The 18,743-nt window shown below is 31.2% G+C and overlaps 1 protein-coding gene across 2 annotated transcripts in view; it reads left to right on the forward strand.

The window, feature by feature from the left end:
- The first annotated feature begins 281 nt into the window (after window positions 1–281).
- The window catches only part of LOC132715175 (uncharacterized), a 45,807-nt gene continuing 27,345 nt past the window's right edge, over window positions 282–18,743 (forward strand). For both annotated transcript variants that reach the window (XM_060698160.1, XM_060698161.1), the window contains exons 1-10: window positions 282–831; window positions 9,195–9,260; window positions 12,685–12,912; window positions 13,050–13,164; window positions 13,591–13,738; window positions 15,059–15,179; window positions 15,377–15,569; window positions 16,020–16,158; window positions 16,648–16,873; window positions 17,377–17,541. In XM_060698160.1, coding sequence (XP_060554143.1) covers window positions 724–831; window positions 9,195–9,260; window positions 12,685–12,912; window positions 13,050–13,164; window positions 13,591–13,738; window positions 15,059–15,179; window positions 15,377–15,569; window positions 16,020–16,158; window positions 16,648–16,873; window positions 17,377–17,541 — 1,509 coding nt within the window. In that variant the 5' untranslated portion in view covers window positions 282–723. The remainder of the gene's footprint in view (window positions 832–9,194; window positions 9,261–12,684; window positions 12,913–13,049; window positions 13,165–13,590; window positions 13,739–15,058; window positions 15,180–15,376; window positions 15,570–16,019; window positions 16,159–16,647; window positions 16,874–17,376; window positions 17,542–18,743) is intronic.

Raw genomic sequence — 18,743 nt, forward strand, 5'->3', positions numbered from 1 at the left:
AACTGAATAAAATAATGCCCGTAGGGCATCAAATGAATATTGTGTTTGTTGTTTAAATGAATTATTTGCACTACTAATTGTGCATTTAACATGTTTTATACGAGCATTTTTAATCAATTTACGGATGTTTTTTACAAAATGTATTTTAATGACTGAAGAATTAAAAAGAGATGTAGCTAAATATAGATAAACGTCGTCGATAAATCATGTGACGTGAATGAACCAATCAGAATAGACGATAGAGAAATGTCAAATGGGCCTGGCGGTTTGATGGATGAACGAAGCGTTAACAATGTAGGCAGACGACATCTTTACGACTGTATTTCTTAACTTATTTCGCATAATCATAATAACTTAAGACAAAACAAGAAGTGAATAATTTTCGGACATTTATTTTGGCACGTTTAAGCTTAAAGTTAAACTTACAAAACAAACGATTAAATAAAACAAAAATAAAAACACATCAGAATTAAGGATATAGTTTTATCATTAAAGATATATTATTTTGTAATTAAATTAAAGTAACATCATTTTAATTAGCGGAGAAGAGACGAAAATCATTTTGTTCAAAGAAACAGAACAAATGACATGTCAAATGGTCATTGTTAACAACAGAGAGTGATAAAAATGGATTTATTTGGATATTTGTGAATACAGTTCTTTATATTTAGCTATTTAGTGTCATTTTGACCCTGCGAAAGGAGTGAGGCCTCCTGATTATCGATGGCTGCAGGTTCAAACCAGCCGGATGACTTGAGCACTCTAGAAGTTCTCGATGAGAACACTATCGTACATGCCCTCCGGGGCCGTTTCATGCAGGAAAAATTCTATGTAAGTATTTCTTCTCGTTTAATTAACAACGTGATATCATTATTTGTCCTTATTCATTTTTTACATGTATTCTTTTATATTTAAAAAGTAACGTTATATGATGGAAAAAACTCTTTTCATTTTTCCATGTATTCGTTTATATTTAAAAAGTAACATAATATGATGGCAAACACTCTATATCGCATACGCATCATTGAATTTAATACTTAAATATCTTAAGCAATTAAACATATAGATAAAAGTGATTAAAATGTTTTAATTTAGACCTCGTTATTACGCGTCTTATACGGTACTTTCAACAAAAGACAATAACAAGCATACGATTTATCTTATCAAAAGCATAAAATACCATAAAAGCCCACTTAAGTGGATCAACCCATTCAATCTAATACACATTAAAACATCTTTACATTATATATAGGGTAAATAAATATGCAAGTATTTTATAATCATTTGCGGAAATAGATGCCGGGATTATTATATTCAATATTTGTATTAAAATGTATCATCAACAAACATTCATCTTAAATGCTCAACAATTATAAAATCTACTGATAAGATTTTTGTCAATTTTGTGAACAAAAACTTTTTGGTTTGATTAGAAATATATTTTATTTCAATGTCTGATTTATAAAAAAAGCATTGCCTGTTACAAGCCAACAGAGCGTGTTTTTCCTGTTTTGACATTTAAAAATACTGCCATTCTTTCCTTGGTCTTCCATTTCTATTTCTATGTAAAATATGTTATGAAAAATTAAGACTAACATCATTGGAATATCATGTTATATCAAAGTTATAATTTCTCATTCACTCATCGTAAGTGACGTATTGTACGAGTTAAATCGTTATTATCAGTTACTATACAATACGAGAAATTATGAAGACTTTTTCTCGTGAAGTAGTATAGTTCGATTGATTGTAAGATGCAAATAATTCGTATTCAGCATAAAGACAAATCCCTCAGTCTAATAAGAAATATTAAAAAGGTGTTCGGAAACAAATATGTTATCAAACATTTTTTATTGATCTCCGGCCAAAATTGTAGCTGGGTATACACGAGTAAAAATGTATAAGTTTAAGATGTGACATGTTTAAAAAACAGTAAGACCCCATCCTATAGTTGACAACATTCTGTCTTTGTAAGATAAAATTCATACGTATCATATAAATACATCCGTAACGTTACATTACGTAACGTACTTGACATAAATAAAAACGTCGCGTGCATCAATGAATAATTTAGTGCGAATTAGTATATACATAATTATCCTAGTTAAACAAAGCGTAACATTTCTTGTATCGTACTTTATTAACTTATAATCTATTGTAATAGATTCCGTCAATTATTATATCAACAATGTAATTTGTTATTTATATAAACTAAAATTAATACTTGTTTTAAATTAAACACACCTTTTTTAAGAATACGTGTGCATTGTATCCAAACAAGAAGGACAATAATATTACCCGCTTTTTTATGTGAATTTGCCAAAGAAGTTTGTGATGAGTCTTTGGCGAATCTGTGTTAAAATATCATTTATCATGTAAAATATGACGAAATTGGCTAGGGTGTTACATATATAAGTGTGGGCAGTTAAGACTTGTCAAGATCTTCGATCTTTTCAAGACTACTTTGCAACTTTCCGGCGTTCACTATAGAGAATGGGTGCTCGGTACAACCCCGTGCATTATTTTGCGGCCAACACCTGAATAGAGCCACCGTCTTCGTGTGTTAATCAATCACAGTTTCTCAGTGTTATTTAATAAATAAATTCAATACTGTTTAAATAAACACATTTTTTAGGAATATTGCATCGTACCACAAAAGACATATATCACTGCCTAATTATTCATTTGTCAAAGAGTTGTAATAGTTTGGCGATCATTTACATGTAAAATATGTCGACATTGGCTAGGGTTACATGTATAAGTGTGGCAGTAAAGCTTGTAAGATCTTGACTTCAGACTGATTGCAATTAGCGTCATATAGGATGGGTGCTCGTACAGCCCCGTGGCATCATCTTCGCTGCGCACACCCGAATAGCCATCATATTGGTAATCAATGCAAGTCTCTACTGGGATTCAAACGGCTGAAGCGATTTAAAATCAGCAACCTCATCTCCAACGTTACAGAGAAATCTTATTTTATGTTAGCAACTTTAAATATATGTCTTTTATATTTATCGTTCGTTTGTAACATGACATTTTAGTCATACACTGTCGGCAATTGGAATTACGTTTCAAAGCTAAATTTTTAAAATGATTTCAAACTTTTTTTGAAAGGCTATAAAAGTAAGTTGTATCGACATTTTAACAGTATAACAGGGATTTACCAACTAACTTTCTTAAGACATTAATTAATTACAAACGGGTTACCATTTTAACACTATCTTTGAAACAGAACAGTCACCCCTTTATCACAGATGTCATCAAGGAAATCGGCATCTGGGTCGGATTACTTTTGCAAAGTCATCCGCACATTATTTTCATATTAACTCCAAGACGTTTTTGAACGGAAAGGCACGTGATTGTTTTAACTTCGTTATCTCATAATGTCAATGAAAATTGTATTAACACCTTACGTGTTTTATTGCTCTAATATTTTTGCAAAAAGTAGTTAAATACTTATTAATTATTTTACTTTATATCTTAACACCCGAATTAACTGGTAAATGTAGACACGGGTAGCTATCAGCGTGCATCAAATTTACACAAAATGATTTAGCCTTACTTATTATAAAATGATTTATTTTCATTTTTATGTTAAATCATTTCACATGTTACCCTACGAAGATTGCAAGATATAAATTAAGAAATTATAGACAAACATTTATTAAAACAATGTTTATTACCTTATCCAGTTCAAATTTACAGTCAATGAACAAATAGCTTTTGTTTTAAAATTAATATTTATGGCCAAAAAAAAAATCATCCATAAAAATGAAAAGAATAAACTTTTTCAAAACAGGAATAAGAGTATTGTACTCAATTCAGTAATTTGATAAAGATATACAGAGAATATCTATACTTAAGTAACGTATTGTAAGAAGTTTGTTTTACGATGTTTAACTTTATTCACTCATCATTAAAGTGTTGGATTTCTTCATATTAAGATGTTTATTATTGTAACTATGATATGTGAAACAACCTTGTTTTTGGTTGTATATAATTCAGATGAACGATTTTCTTTGTGATCACTGCTATTCTACTAATTAAATCACACTTCCAGGATTGGTTATCCAGGGACCATTGCTTTTATTGCCACTAAATTTTGTAATGAGTGATTATTTTAAGACTATAATTTAAGTATAATATCAAGTTCAAACATAATGAAAGTTGGAGATTATTGGACTCATTTAACTCACTGTCAAGTCTGATTTCTTGACCAACTTGTACTAATACCATATGAAGAAACATAGTGTCTTGCCTCATATATGAATTTGCATTTAATTTACTATCCGGGCTGATGTAAGATACCACTTTGCAAAATCAACGACAAGTTATTTAAAGAGTTACTTGATTTCTTTATATTTAAGTTGGCTTTATTAAATATTATACTGGAACATATGAATACTATAGCCAGTTTAATAAGATTGTCTCAGACAGGAAAAGTCTTTATTTCGTAGAAGGTTAGTCTATATATAAATAACTGATTAAAATATATATCAATATGATTTTTGTAACAACGTTATTGTAAAAAAATCTGAAAGAAGGGCAATCCCTCGGGAGCATTAACTTCACAAAAAACTGAAAATTGCAGACTATGTTGAGTGGTACGTAATGCCCTTATTTAGAACAATATTTGAATTCCATTGGTTAGCGACATCTTAACACAGTTTCTTTATGAAGTCAGTGCATTTTGTAAATACTAATCAAATTGTTTTACCCTCAAATAATAATTATAATTTGTGGCACATTAGAAACCTTTAAAGTTAGTAAGTCTCTTCGAATCAACATTTTTATTTTGTTTACTGCGTACAATAAAAACTATTTTGTGGTTACAAAAGGTGTGAACTTTATTTCATTGCCAGTTCATAAAAAAGGATAATGTAAGAAATAACAAATGATTATAAGTATCATAAGTGCGACCGAATGACGTATGCAGTTCTATAATTGTTTGATCTCAAGGCTCATTAAGGATGATATAATTTTATTGCACCAAAATCCTTCTAATTTTTGGTGTCCTACAGTTACCCATTTACCATATATGTAGTTGAAACATCTTTTGCATTTATGCATTAGGTACAGTAACATTAAATGGAAGTTAAGTAACGTGTCTACTTTTGTGACATTTTTTTTCATATGCGATTCAGCGCTCCTTTCTCCAGAAGATAAGTGTTTAGCATGTTCTAAATTCATTACTAAAACAGAATAAACCACGCGGAAACAAATTAATTCGTTTCTTAGGCATAATGTGTCTATTAGTTTAGGTGTTACCTAAGTAATATCTGTACTTTATATATCTAAAACAATTTAAGTGTCTTTATAGAATATTAAAATATTTTGAACGAAATCTACTCATAGTTAAAAACAACATTTATACCATTGGCCCGTTCAAGTCAGGCAAAAGTCAGATCAGTTGAGGTGTTACAGTCAAACTGAAACAACTTGAACTATATATTTGTGTAAATAAAAAGCATAAATTGTATATTTGTAAAATGCTCGTTTATGTGTGTCAACTTGTGATTGTAAATCATCACGGACTCGTTGGATAACACATAGTTCCACTTGTTATTTCCTTATTAAAATTTGAAATTTTATTTGCGGCATCCATCACGCAAAACATTAATAATACTTTAATGTCACTCAACAACAGAGTGTGATCGCAACCCAAGGCAAAAATGGAGCCGTTAAGATTTTAACCATTTTCCTCACGCTGACATTTAAACCTACATTTTCCATTTTATAAACTCGTCTAAGTACATATCATGCAACATTGGTTTGTAAAATTTAAGAACTCTGCTGTCAATGTGTAGTCCTTGCTCTCATAAAATATAATTAATGTTACAAATGACATATTTAATATTGTTTATAGTCTCTCTTAGATGAATTTCTATGGAGAAGAGTAAAATGAAAACTTCTATATTTGGTTTTTGTTTAAGAAAGTCCATTTGTTACAACGGAGCCAAAGGTCATTTATAAAAGCATTGGACATGCTATGACATATGTAATGGACAAAGCTAATGCTTCTACCATTAACTTAACTTATACATAGATAGAAACATATATCAAAGGCAAACCACCTTCAGTAATGCACCACTTCTTTTTTTATATGGTTACTCTGTCCATTTGCAATTTTATACAAACGATTTCACCATCTCTCTTACAAACCAATTAATGTATAAATGAAAGTTTGACCTTGATAAGGCGATGCTTAACATTTTTTGTTGACCTGGATGTTTATCAGCTTTCATTCCATCATTAAGAAGTTGACGTAACGGGATAAACGGCGAAAAAAGTAAGTAAAAGAGCGGGCGAAAAATATCCATACATTTAAAATGACCTGTCTACCTACCTGGGTAATACACAAACAAGATAAATGGTGGTCATGATGCGGACGTCAGCATCCGACAAACTATGTTATTTATCAACATGAATAATGACTTAGTATATGTATATAGACAACACTGTGTGACGACAACGACTTTACTATACATTCTCGCATTCTATGAAAATGGCATATCGTCCAGTTTAATAACTAATAAAACTAACAATGCAATGCTATTATACTGTTCCCTAAGTAGAATATTTGGATTTTTATCAATAAAATACATTAATCTACACAATCTTCATACCACTTCAAGATGAATAAAATCATTGCAATATTTAATATCATAGTCTCAATGGCCGATGCCTGTATATTGGAACTATATATATTAGATCCTGATTGCATATTCGGACATTGTTTATTCGGACTTATATCGTCGATAAATGTATAAGCATTCATGATTAAGGTAGTTGAATAGTCTGACAAAATTTAATCTCATATTTGCTGACAATGTTTCGCTTATTTAGGTCAATGTATGGTGAATGCTGAAGTATTTAATGTCAAACTTTGAAACTCTGCATTTACTGACAACATATATACGGAATGCCGTTAGGGCCATCGCCTATGAATGTGTTGATCTAAAACGCGATAGTCGATAGTACGATGGTGAAAACGCGAAACCACGAAACTACGATGGTGAAAACTCGAAAGCACGATGATGAAAACGCGATAGTACGATGATGAAAACGCGACAGTACGATACTACGATGATGAAAACGCGATAAACTATCGTGTTTTCACCATCGCACTGTCGCGTTTTCACCATCGTAGTTTCATCATCACACTGTCGAGTATCGCGTTTCAGATCAAACCATTCATAGGCTATGGCCCTAACGGCATTCCGGAATGCCGTTAGGGCCATCGCCTATGAATGTGTTAATCTGAAACGCGATAGTCGATAGTACGATGGTGAAAACACGAAATCACGAAACTACGATGGTGAAAACGCGATAGTACGATGATGAAAACGCGATAGTACGATGATGAAAACGCGATAGTACGATGATGAAAACACGACAGTACGATGGTGAAAACGCGATACTACGATGATGAAAACACGACAGTACGATGATGAAAACGCGATAGTACGATGGTGAAAACGCGATAGTACGATGGTGAAAACGCGATAGTACGATGATGAAAACACGACAGTACGATGATGAAAACGCGAAATCACGAAACTACGATGGTGAAAACGCGACAGTACGATGGTGAAAACACGATAGTTTATCGAGTTTTCATCATCGTAGTATCGTACTGTCGCGTTTTCATCATCGTACTTTCGCGTTTTCATCATCGTGCTTTCGCGTTTTCACCATCGTAGTTTCGTGATTTCGCGTTTTCACCATCGTACTATCGACTATCGCGTTTCAGATCAACACATTCATAGGCAATGGCCCTAACGGCATTCCGTACATATAAGTGTAACCGTCTCATTTACAGTGAATGTAATTAATGGCCCTCTGAAATGACTCGTGTGTATTTAATATTTTATGCCTATAACTTGTTGACAAATTGTTTCAAAATTTTGTTGTTTATCATGTCTGTCCCGCATTGATTTGACCTAAAATATGTTTGCCTATAACTTGTTTACAAATTGTTTCAAAATTTTGTAGTTTATCATGTCTGTCCCGCATTGATTTGACCTAAAATATGTTTAATCTTGTTATTCATGTAATATTATATCCAAACATTAAAAAGAAGGTTTATAACGAAAATCATTATAACCATTTTTTACTATTTTTTTTAAAATAATATATGACCAACAAGATAAAACATATTTTAGGTAAAATCAATGTGACTAGCACCTTTGGTCTGTCCTATGTGTTTATTTGCATGTTAGAACGTGTATCATACTAAATAGCAATCAACATTATTTTCAGTTCTCATTTCACTTGCCGAACATATATTTATTACAGTTCTTTGCTGCCATTACGAAAAATAAAAAGCAGCTTTTAATTCTTATCAACATGTGTTACTCATCAATTATTAGACAAAAATAAACGTAAAAATAAATACCACTGTACTTTTATAAATATAAAAACATCCGAATGATCTTTAAGTGTGGTATAGTGTAAAAACAAAAGTTACTTATTAGAGTTATTATTAAAGTTGTGAATCATTCTGACCACGTAACATTAAACAATCATTGTTTTGTTATTCAATCATTATGTATTACATGTCATTTTGATGTTTTACAACATTTTAAAGTATACCCACGCATATGAAAAAATCCTACATTTTTATTCATATTTATTACTATTTTTAACTATGATATTATTTTATTCTCTTATGACAAATACATGGGTTAGGAGACTTAACGCTTTGGTAAATGTTATGGGATGAATATGAAGAAAAACCAAACAACCGAACATACGATAGCGCTTACAACTGGAAAATTAAAAAATGTTGTAGGAGCTGTTTGATTGAAACTGTTCCTTGGGTTTCGCCCGACTTAAGCATATCCAACATTAAAACAAAATAATGATGACAATATGAATAAATACATCCCATACAATTAACAATAAAGTACCATAGCTTTATGTCATTTGATTTAAACTGCTACAATTGAGTTGCAAAATAAAATGCATTTTTCAATATAACAATGTTCGTATGTAAAATAATTTTCTGTAGGACACATATTAATATTCACAGGCTAAATTTCAGATCGTTTTGATTTTTTGCAACTAAATTTTGTTGCTATACGCTTTCAACACTCCCGCATTTCTCCCGCAGAAATGCAAAAGAAGTTAGAGATATACAGTTTTATTAGAAGATTATGTTTATTTATAGTATATTTTCTTTTATATTACAGACATATATAGGAGATATCCTTGTGGCAGTGAACCCATGTAAGCCTATACAGGTTTATAGCACTAAGGTAAGCATAATTGATTGTTTCAAGTTAAAATATTCGCGACATATTGATATTTCCTCGTTCTGTATGGTACATACGTAATTTATAAACGCATATATGCTTAGTAAAATGCTTTGTTTATATGCTGTCTAATCCAAAAATTAGTTTGTAACCAAACAGAACAGAATAGAACGTACATTTTATTTAAGAATTGTACATAGTACATCGCCATGCAAATAGACAAACAAAACAATTATCAAGTCACGTAGTCATTCGGACACAAAACACAATATGACGCTTAATCAGGTAAGAGAAAATAAATTTGTTTACAAAGAGAATGTCAAGAAATGGTATTAGATAAAATTTTCTCAAACATACATTAATAGAAATCCTACTGGCAACCTCATGCAAAGGATATTGTTTATCATTGTATATTCCAAACAAGAGACATATAACTAGATAAACGGGCATAGTAAAATGTACAATTGTACGAAATAAATTTACACTTTTAGTTGACACAATATATTTTTTCAGCTACAATATCAAAATCTTAAAAGTGTGGAAAACTATGTATATTTTATGAGTAAATGATTTTTGACATTAGACTTCCCGAAGAAAAAAATGTTTAATAAAATAAATATGTTAACAGAAATAGCGCAGAGAAAAATTGGGAACTAGTCTTGTCAGACGTTTAGGAATTCACACATTTGAGTAATTACATTTATGACAAATATCATTTAAGTCACTGTTTTAGTTTTTTGCAATAAAATCAGTTAATGACAATAACTAGTTATATCACTCTTATATTATGTCAGATAATTCGTATATATTATTCAAAAGTAGGCAATATTTTTCCGTATCAAAGCTAATGACTATCGTTTTGATACGGACTCTTTTGATAAAAGCAATCTGTGTCGCATTGGTGATAAATTGTAAAAAAAAATGTATCACATTTTAAGACAGATCGGTTTTTTTGCTCTAAAAACTGATTTAAATATACTTTTAGTGATACAAGTAATAAAATTGTTGTCAAACACCATACGTTTTCTATAATTGTGTCACCGATGAAAATAAAAGGCGCGACTTCTGTTCTTACTTAAGGTTTCTGACAAACATGAGTATCTAAATTTAAGGAATATTTCAGATAATAATAATAATACGATTCAAAATAGTGTCGCTTTTCCACCTTGCACCTGGTGGTTTAAAGCTGATGTAATTTGTTTTGAATGCGTTCAATTTGTTCATTTTTGTATCAAAACGATGTTTGTCTGCTGTTTATGTGTAACAGTCTGTGTGTCATAGTGAACTTGTAATATCTGACTTTACACAGTCCTTACATGCAGCCTAGCAGACGCAATCATGGTTCTTACACGCTGTTTTACAACCGTATTCAATTGTTTATTGTGTAATTCAAGCCATATTTACCTTGATTTTCTCACCTATGATCTGTAAGGGCCTAAACAGTGGTAGTAGTATGATTCGCCACTCATGTATTACCTTTTCTTTTTCTTCGTCAAAAAACCTCTTGTCTTTGCCTTTTATGTCTTTATGACAGAGACTGTCATATCTAGTAATTAAACACGTTCCCGTAAGACATCAAATCACTTGTCTTTATTACAATACCAACAAATGACCTCAAGCGATAGATTCATTTGTACCAGGTTTGTTTTTTCCATGCAGTTTATGTAAAGTAATAATCACGTCAAAAGGTGTAACACAAGGGGCTATATTGTGTCATTGTTCATTGTATTTATTTATAAACCGATCAATACTTTTGATATGAAACTGTCATATTTTACAAAAATATCGTTAATTAAAACAATAAACCAACCTAACCTATATTTTTACAAGTGCTGCCCAAGATATTTTGTTAATTTGCTCTTAACTAAAATATGTTAGGGCCGTGTTTAACTTTAATTATATTTATATCAAACAGTTCATAAATTGTATGCAAGTTTAATAAACGTTATGCTTTAAACTTGATTTATACATATTAAGTTAGAATATTTGCATTCTTTCCAGTTTCACAATAATTCCTAAAAATAAATGTTTAAAAAATTCGTCAAAACCATTTATTTCATATAGATTTCAAATTACCGTAGATTTAAGATGACATGAACATGTGGAAAGCTGTACATGTACTATAATTCATTATTTAAAGAGAAAAAAATCAACTGTTGTTTAACATTCATTAGCTTCGATTTATAACTTGAATTTCTTATACATGATGCGAGATAAAATCAATCAATCGTCTTGACTGATTAGTACAATTCGTTATTTTTGATCAAAGCTTTTATAAATGTTCAAGTTTGTACAAAGCTCAGTTCACTCTCATAAATTACACAATGTTGTCATTTTGCGCGTGTAACATTCTATGTGAATGAATTCACTCGCATTATCATAGCTTTACCTACTGACCTATTGTTTGTATTTTCTATGTTTGAACGATACGCACTTTAGAAAGAAGAAAAGAAACTTGTTTAACAAGTTTGGCTAGAAATGGCTAAAACATATTATCACGGATATTTACATTTATTTTATGTTCTTATGTTTCGCCTACTATCTATTCAAAAGTGAATCAGTTACTTTACTTATCATAGAGACAGTTTTAAAATAAGATTTAGAATAAAAGATGTATAAATGTAGTCACTACTTTAAAAAAATCATTTCTAATAAAACTATATACACCGTATATCTAAACTCTTATAAAATATCATAATTAAAAAAAAAAAAAAAAAATCTATTATTTATTTTTATTTGTACTTATATTAATATTAATATAAGACATTTGCATTTTCTAGCAGTCACTTGGCGACTTTCTCTTAGAGCAGTTTAAATAATATACTAATGATTCAGCGTTTGGCATGTGTATATAACATTAAATCGAGATACATGTTCTTCAAAAGCTCTAATTTTACATAATTGTAACATTAAAAGCAGCTAATTAACATAGACCACTGGTTTAACGCTTCAAAGTAAGATAAGCAATATAGATATAAAAAAGACAGCACAATATATTTCAATAGTCTGACGGATATGGGATATTCAAGCTTGTATTTGCCACCTTCAGGCACTGACTTGTTAGCATGGGGTTGTATATGTAATAATTACCTATTTAGGACTTCCGGAATTTTAGCATACAATAGTCAAGCGTATATGATACAATCTTTCATATAATCTTCAATTTATCCGTTTTTTCTATTTTATTCAAAATTTGGTTTCATACCAGGGGAAGGGTTAGGTCCTTCAATAAGTAAGTATTAAGTTTCTTGAAAGAGGCATTCTACCTATATCTTTTGCTCTTCTAAGATATCTTTATATTTTTATATATTAATAGTTGGCCATTGATGTGACCTATGTACTTGTATATATTGTAAATATGTTGCCTTATGGACAGTCTGGTCTGCTGGCTTTGTGAAATAAAGATACATGCTTCATCTGTTTTCAGTATCACAATGACTACAAACATTTATTACTTCGGGACACAAGACCTCCCCATCTGTTCTGGGCTGCTGACAATGCGTTCAGAGAACTCAGGGAGACGGGTAAGAACCAGGTCATCATGGTGTCCGGGGAGTCGGGGGCAGGAAAGACAGAGAGTACGAAATATATGATCAGACATCTTATGCACATAAGTCCGAGTGATGACACGAAACTGTTAGATAAGATTGTACAGGTAAGAGTCAAACAAATATGTTAAATAATAAAATGTCATCTTGCTATTACACAGAATCGATTTAAAATATTCAATTGTTTCATCTTTTGTCTAGGATTTTTACAAGGTGTTATATCATCACATTATTATTTTTGCAGGTCAATCCACTTCTTGAGGCTTTTGGTAATGCAGCAACAGTCATGAACGGTAACTCTAGCAGGTTCGGAAAGTTTGTAGAGTTGTCTTACACGGAGAATGATGTTCTTATGGGAGGTACAGCTGACATATTTATGTTACACCTGTTTTACTGTAATAACACCTGTTTTTGCATGTACAGTACTTAAATTTCGAGTTAGTCTTTATCCAATACATCATTTATTACAATAAGACAAGTGTAGAATATTAAATGCATGCTTTAAGATGTGAGCGAATTATTCAAGATAAAATTGACTTTATTTTTCTTCAAAGCTTGAAGTGTTGAAATATGAAAATGATTGATGCAAACAATCGGAAAGTCAATTTCCTTTTTTCATATGTAAAGATATCTGTATTATCATATGCAAAAGCCATCCATATCCCCCACAAAAACAACAACAACAACAACAACAACAACAACAACAAAACCCACAAAAAACGACTAATGTTAAGAAGTTTGACGTTTAACAATACTTGAATTCTTTATTATTTGTCTTATTTCAGCGAAAATTGACGACTACATTTTGGAGAAATCTCGCGTTGTTCACCGGAGTCCTGGAGAAAAGAATTTCCATGTATTTTACGCGTTATTTGCAGGAATGTCTCGAGAAAGACTACTCTATTACTTTTTAGAAGACCCAGAATGCCACAGGTAAATCAAATATCAACCAAACTAACTACTGTCAAATTTCATGTAAATCACGCGAGTTGACACATGTACAACACTTCTAGAAGTCTTCTTAAACTGCATCAAACAGAGCTTGTTATACCTAACGTTAAAGATTATTTTAGACAAGATTAAATCTTTTTGCAAACAGTTTTAACCAGTGTGTGTATATAGACATCAATTTTTGAAACTAAAGAAAAGCTGCTAACACCTGTATTCATGTCGTTCATTACAATTCATGCTTAAATATGAATTATAAAAATTCTCAAATATGGAGTACAATAATGTTTTATGCCACTCAATCTTCACGCGAGAATGAATTTATACAGGACATATACAACCAGGAAATCGTGATGTTGTAATAGATATGCATACCTGGATAGTTTGTCATAACCCATCTATAGAAACATACTGGAAAATTTGATGCAAATTTATTTTTTCTAAATGTATAAAAATATTATGTAGATGCGTTAAGTGCAATGTATAAAACGTAGCTTGATGGTTATGTAAAATGCGTTTTGATTGGCTACTATAATAGAATGAAAAGTTCAATGTATGTTTTAGCACTCTCGCATTGATTTAAGGGATGAGACAGGTGTTTTGTTTGATTAATGCCTCAATTGATTTAACCAGGAATAGTCATGTGATTGCATAAACCAATTAATATCAGTCCTACGTAAAACAAAGGATTAATGATTCATTATTTAAGGCAAGACACAATGGCACGAACTCTGATATAAAAATTACAATACTGGAAAAATCATAAAATGATAAATTCTATGCCCAAACACAATGTACACAATTATATGGCATTTTCTTTAATATTTATGTAAAAAGTCGACGAAACTTGATTTATTTTCGTCCTATTTCAAATTTGTTGAACGTGTACTTCGTCGGAAAGTTGACACGTCCAGAAGAATTATATCCGTCCGTATCTGTTATACTTTTCAGTCATCCAATTAAAATGTCTTTTTTGAAATGGCGATTAAATGTTAATATCACAGTCCAAAAATTTATGAAGCTGGCTTCACTTTTCCGTTTATAATGACCAGTATTACAATGTATCTCTTTATAAGGATAGTAAAATACATTTAAAGGTAGGTTTATGTCATGCATGTAACCAGAATGGGCGCATATTGACTTTTTTAATATTATTTTCCTGCAACGTTCATGTCCCCATAAATGTACACCAGTATTTATCATAAATAACTACTTTTTTTTATAAAACTATTGCCTTCCTCTCTTCATCTCTGCATAATTTGTCATTATTCACATTTTAATTGTCATAAAAATTGTTTTCTTTAGAATAATGAGAGACGCAGATCCTCGCCTTGGTGTATTCCGTGATCCGGAGGAATTTCAGTTTTACAAACGTATGTTTCACAACCTCACAGACATTATGACAGAGGTTGGATTCTCAGATGAGGTAAAAACAGTCTGTTTTTTTGTTCTATGAATGTTGCAGACTTTCTTTTATTTGTAATAAAACATAACATAAATTGATAACTTCATATGTTACTTAAAAATATCCACCCGTCTTGGCCATTCAAACACTTTTAGACAATTATTTTTTTAGATAAGCAAAACTACATAAAATATATTGTTATATGTTTATTATTTCAGCACATCACACTGATATTCCTGATATTAGCGGCGATTTTGCATCTGGCAAACATAGTGTTTGTGCCATGTGAAGACACAGATGGCGTAACTGTTGTCGACGAATACCCCTTGCATGCAGTTGCTAAGCTACTTGGTATTGACGATGAAGTTCAGCTAACAGAAGCATTAATATCAACTATAAATCATATTAAAGGTAATGAATAAAATAATACTGAAAATTTAACAAACACCCTTTTCCTTGGTTGGGTTTTACATCGCACCAGAACAGTAAAGGTCATCTTTGCGACTTTCCAGCTTTACTGATAAATAAAGACCCCATGTGCCCTTCCATGACAGCAGATGAGCAGAACCACCGACGTTCTGTAAGCTCGTGGATAGCTTCCTCACATAAAGAATCCAAAATCCCTGGAGGGACTCGAACCGTCGGCGGTGAGGGGCACATACATCACATAACTATTTCAAAATTCACTTATACGAAATCCGTTTTGTTTGTTTAGTGATAACTTTTTTTACGATGCTATCAAAGAAATAAACGATTATAAATGCTTTTATAAAAAATCAGCCAAATTGTTATCAATACATCTATTTTTAACGTAAATAAAATGATAACAAGTTGCTGTAATGGAGTGTTTGGTAATTGTAGGGGAGAGGATACAATCCTGGAAGAACTTGCGCGAGGCAAACGATTGCCGGGATGCGCTTGCTAAGGATTTATACTCAAGACTGTTTGGTTGGATTGTTGGTCAAGTCAACAGAAATCTATGGAGCTGTGAAAATGAAAGGTCTGAATGTTATGCTGTATTTATATATAAATTCAAAACAGTTAATATGTCCATTTTGTGCCGAGCTGAAATGTTTATTAGATGAATTGTCGACTGAACACAACCACCATTGTTCTGTATTCGTATCGTTTTATATTACAAAACCAAAGTAGTCCAGCTCGAAATCTATGACACTCGTTGGCTCTTGAAAATTATCAAAAGCCATTTTTCCTTGAACTTTTATATAAAAATCACTTGCAGAAGTTGTCAGGTATGTGTGGATAAAACATACTAGTATAGCTCAAAGATGCAGGGATAGTATTTATACTTTACTGAAGGAAACAAATATTACAGTTGTTACCTTTTGTAATAATCAATTTATTTTGTCCTCTTTGATTTGCTTCGGTATTGAGTATTACTAAGTATTAGTAATAGAAATATTATATTTGTATATATATCAGGTTTGGTAGATATTAAAATAATAGATTTGTAAAATATTTGGTTTTATAGTGTATCACGTGGGGCATCCATAGGCATCTTGGATATGTCGGGCTTCGAGAACTTCCCTAGCAACGGACTGGACCAATTCCTTATCAACGCAACTAATGAAAAGTTACAGATGTATTTCATGGATTATATATTTCCACGAGAACAGAGGGATTATGAAATGGAAGGAATTGCATGGAAGGACATACTTTACCATAGCAACGAAGACGTTCTAAATTTGCTCTTTCAGGTCCGTTGCATTCTCGCTTTAAAAATAATTATATACGATAATTTTCAATACTGAATCGATTAAAGATAAAAGTTTGTTATGCAAATATAAAAGATAAATTAAAGTTCACTTGCCCTTAATTAAAATGTTGGTCAACATTTTAAATTGTTTTACACTATATATCAATGAAATGAAGTTATTGTTATAGGGAATAAAGAATGGAAGTCAAAGTATAAACAAAATTGATTCACAGCATATCATTCGATAAAGTACATCATATTTTGGACAAAAAACTACTTATATATGTACATTGGTAAATCTAATAATGAGTTTAATGTATGACATTAGATGATACGCGTGTTGTTAAAAACAAAGAATACATTTAAAATTAGATTTTGTAGTCAAATGTCGCAATTTGATAAAGTTAACCTTTAATAAGCAATTACAAAAATGTACCATAGCGCACTGACGCGGAACATGCTGGATTATTAAGTGTGTTAAATTTCATTTTTTTATATTTCTAGAAGCCACACGGAATAATGCCCCTCCTGGATGAAGAATCTCGGTTCCCGCAGTCCAGCGACTATACCTTGGTGCACAAACTTAAGAATTATTGCTCAACTAATAGACGATTCATACCACAAATGGGAGACAAAGTTTCCTTCGGAATCAAACACTACGCTGAAGATGTATGTAACATTTCTTAAACCTTTGTGTATAGCGCTGGATTTAACATATCTATATCTTGACTCTAATGTTTAATGCCGGGTCCGACCTCGCATTTTTCTTGCTGGATAGGCCCGATTGTTTTGTCGCTAAACATATGAATGACGTTCGTGGTACATGAAAACAAGATACGTTGGAAGAAAGCGTGGAACAATATCATTTTAAAGATTGTGTTCCAACTCAAAACGCTGCATGGTCTCTTATTCATTCACATTCGTGTTATTTATGAACATCATGTCTTAAAACATTTTTGTAAGGCAAGAAAATAATATTATCTGAATGAACGGAACATTTTATATCAATTCATAATCATGATTATATATTTTATTAAAAGGTGTAATATTTTCATTTTTTGTCAAGTACTCTTTCTTATATTTCTATCTTGTTTCGGTATTTAGATATATCGTATAAATAGATGTTTATTCAAACGTAGGCAAGCCATATACAATAAAACCGACACTTACAAAAGAAAAGGAAACTCACGTTACTTTATACAACAACATAGATATTATTATGTCAACACCGTCTTTATTATAATTTCATTAGGGGTGATAGAATTATTGCATTTTTATAAATAAATGACGGCTATTGAAATCTTAATGACAGGGCATCTGCCTAAACTGTTTATGTATTTTTGGACAGTACCTAAATATAGAAATGTGTTATAATATTTAACGCATTATGACACTCCAACGCGACAGCAGATTGAAATATAAAGTAAATAACTTATAAATGTTTCCACATTTATATATAAATCTGAATTATCATTGTTACGAACATGATTTGGTACACAATTTTCCTTTCTTTAGATACGTAAATGTGTACACTTCTATTAATCAAATATATAAAGTAAATGTGTGTTACATCTATTTTAATGTTGGGAGTTTCTCTTTACTAATAGTACTTCCTACTTGTAAATCAAATACTTAATATGCTTTGGAATTTGCGTCAATTTTGGGCTATTATATTTTGTTTATGTTCTTTTCTTCAATATGAACACAGAAACTAATTATATTATGATGCCATCAATTCAAATGATCAATGAAAGTGAACAAATGAAAGCGAATTGTTCTGTCCAAGATTAAACTAGTGTCCAATAACAATGCCAGTTTTGTCATCACTTTTATCACACGATTTGTTTTTGTCAAAGTAAGTAAAAAAAGTC

Source organism: Ruditapes philippinarum, unplaced genomic scaffold, assembly GCF_026571515.1.
Source record: "Ruditapes philippinarum isolate M1 unplaced genomic scaffold, ASM2657151v2 ctg2457_1_1_1_1, whole genome shotgun sequence".
NCBI lineage: Eukaryota > Metazoa > Mollusca > Bivalvia > Venerida > Veneridae > Ruditapes > Ruditapes philippinarum.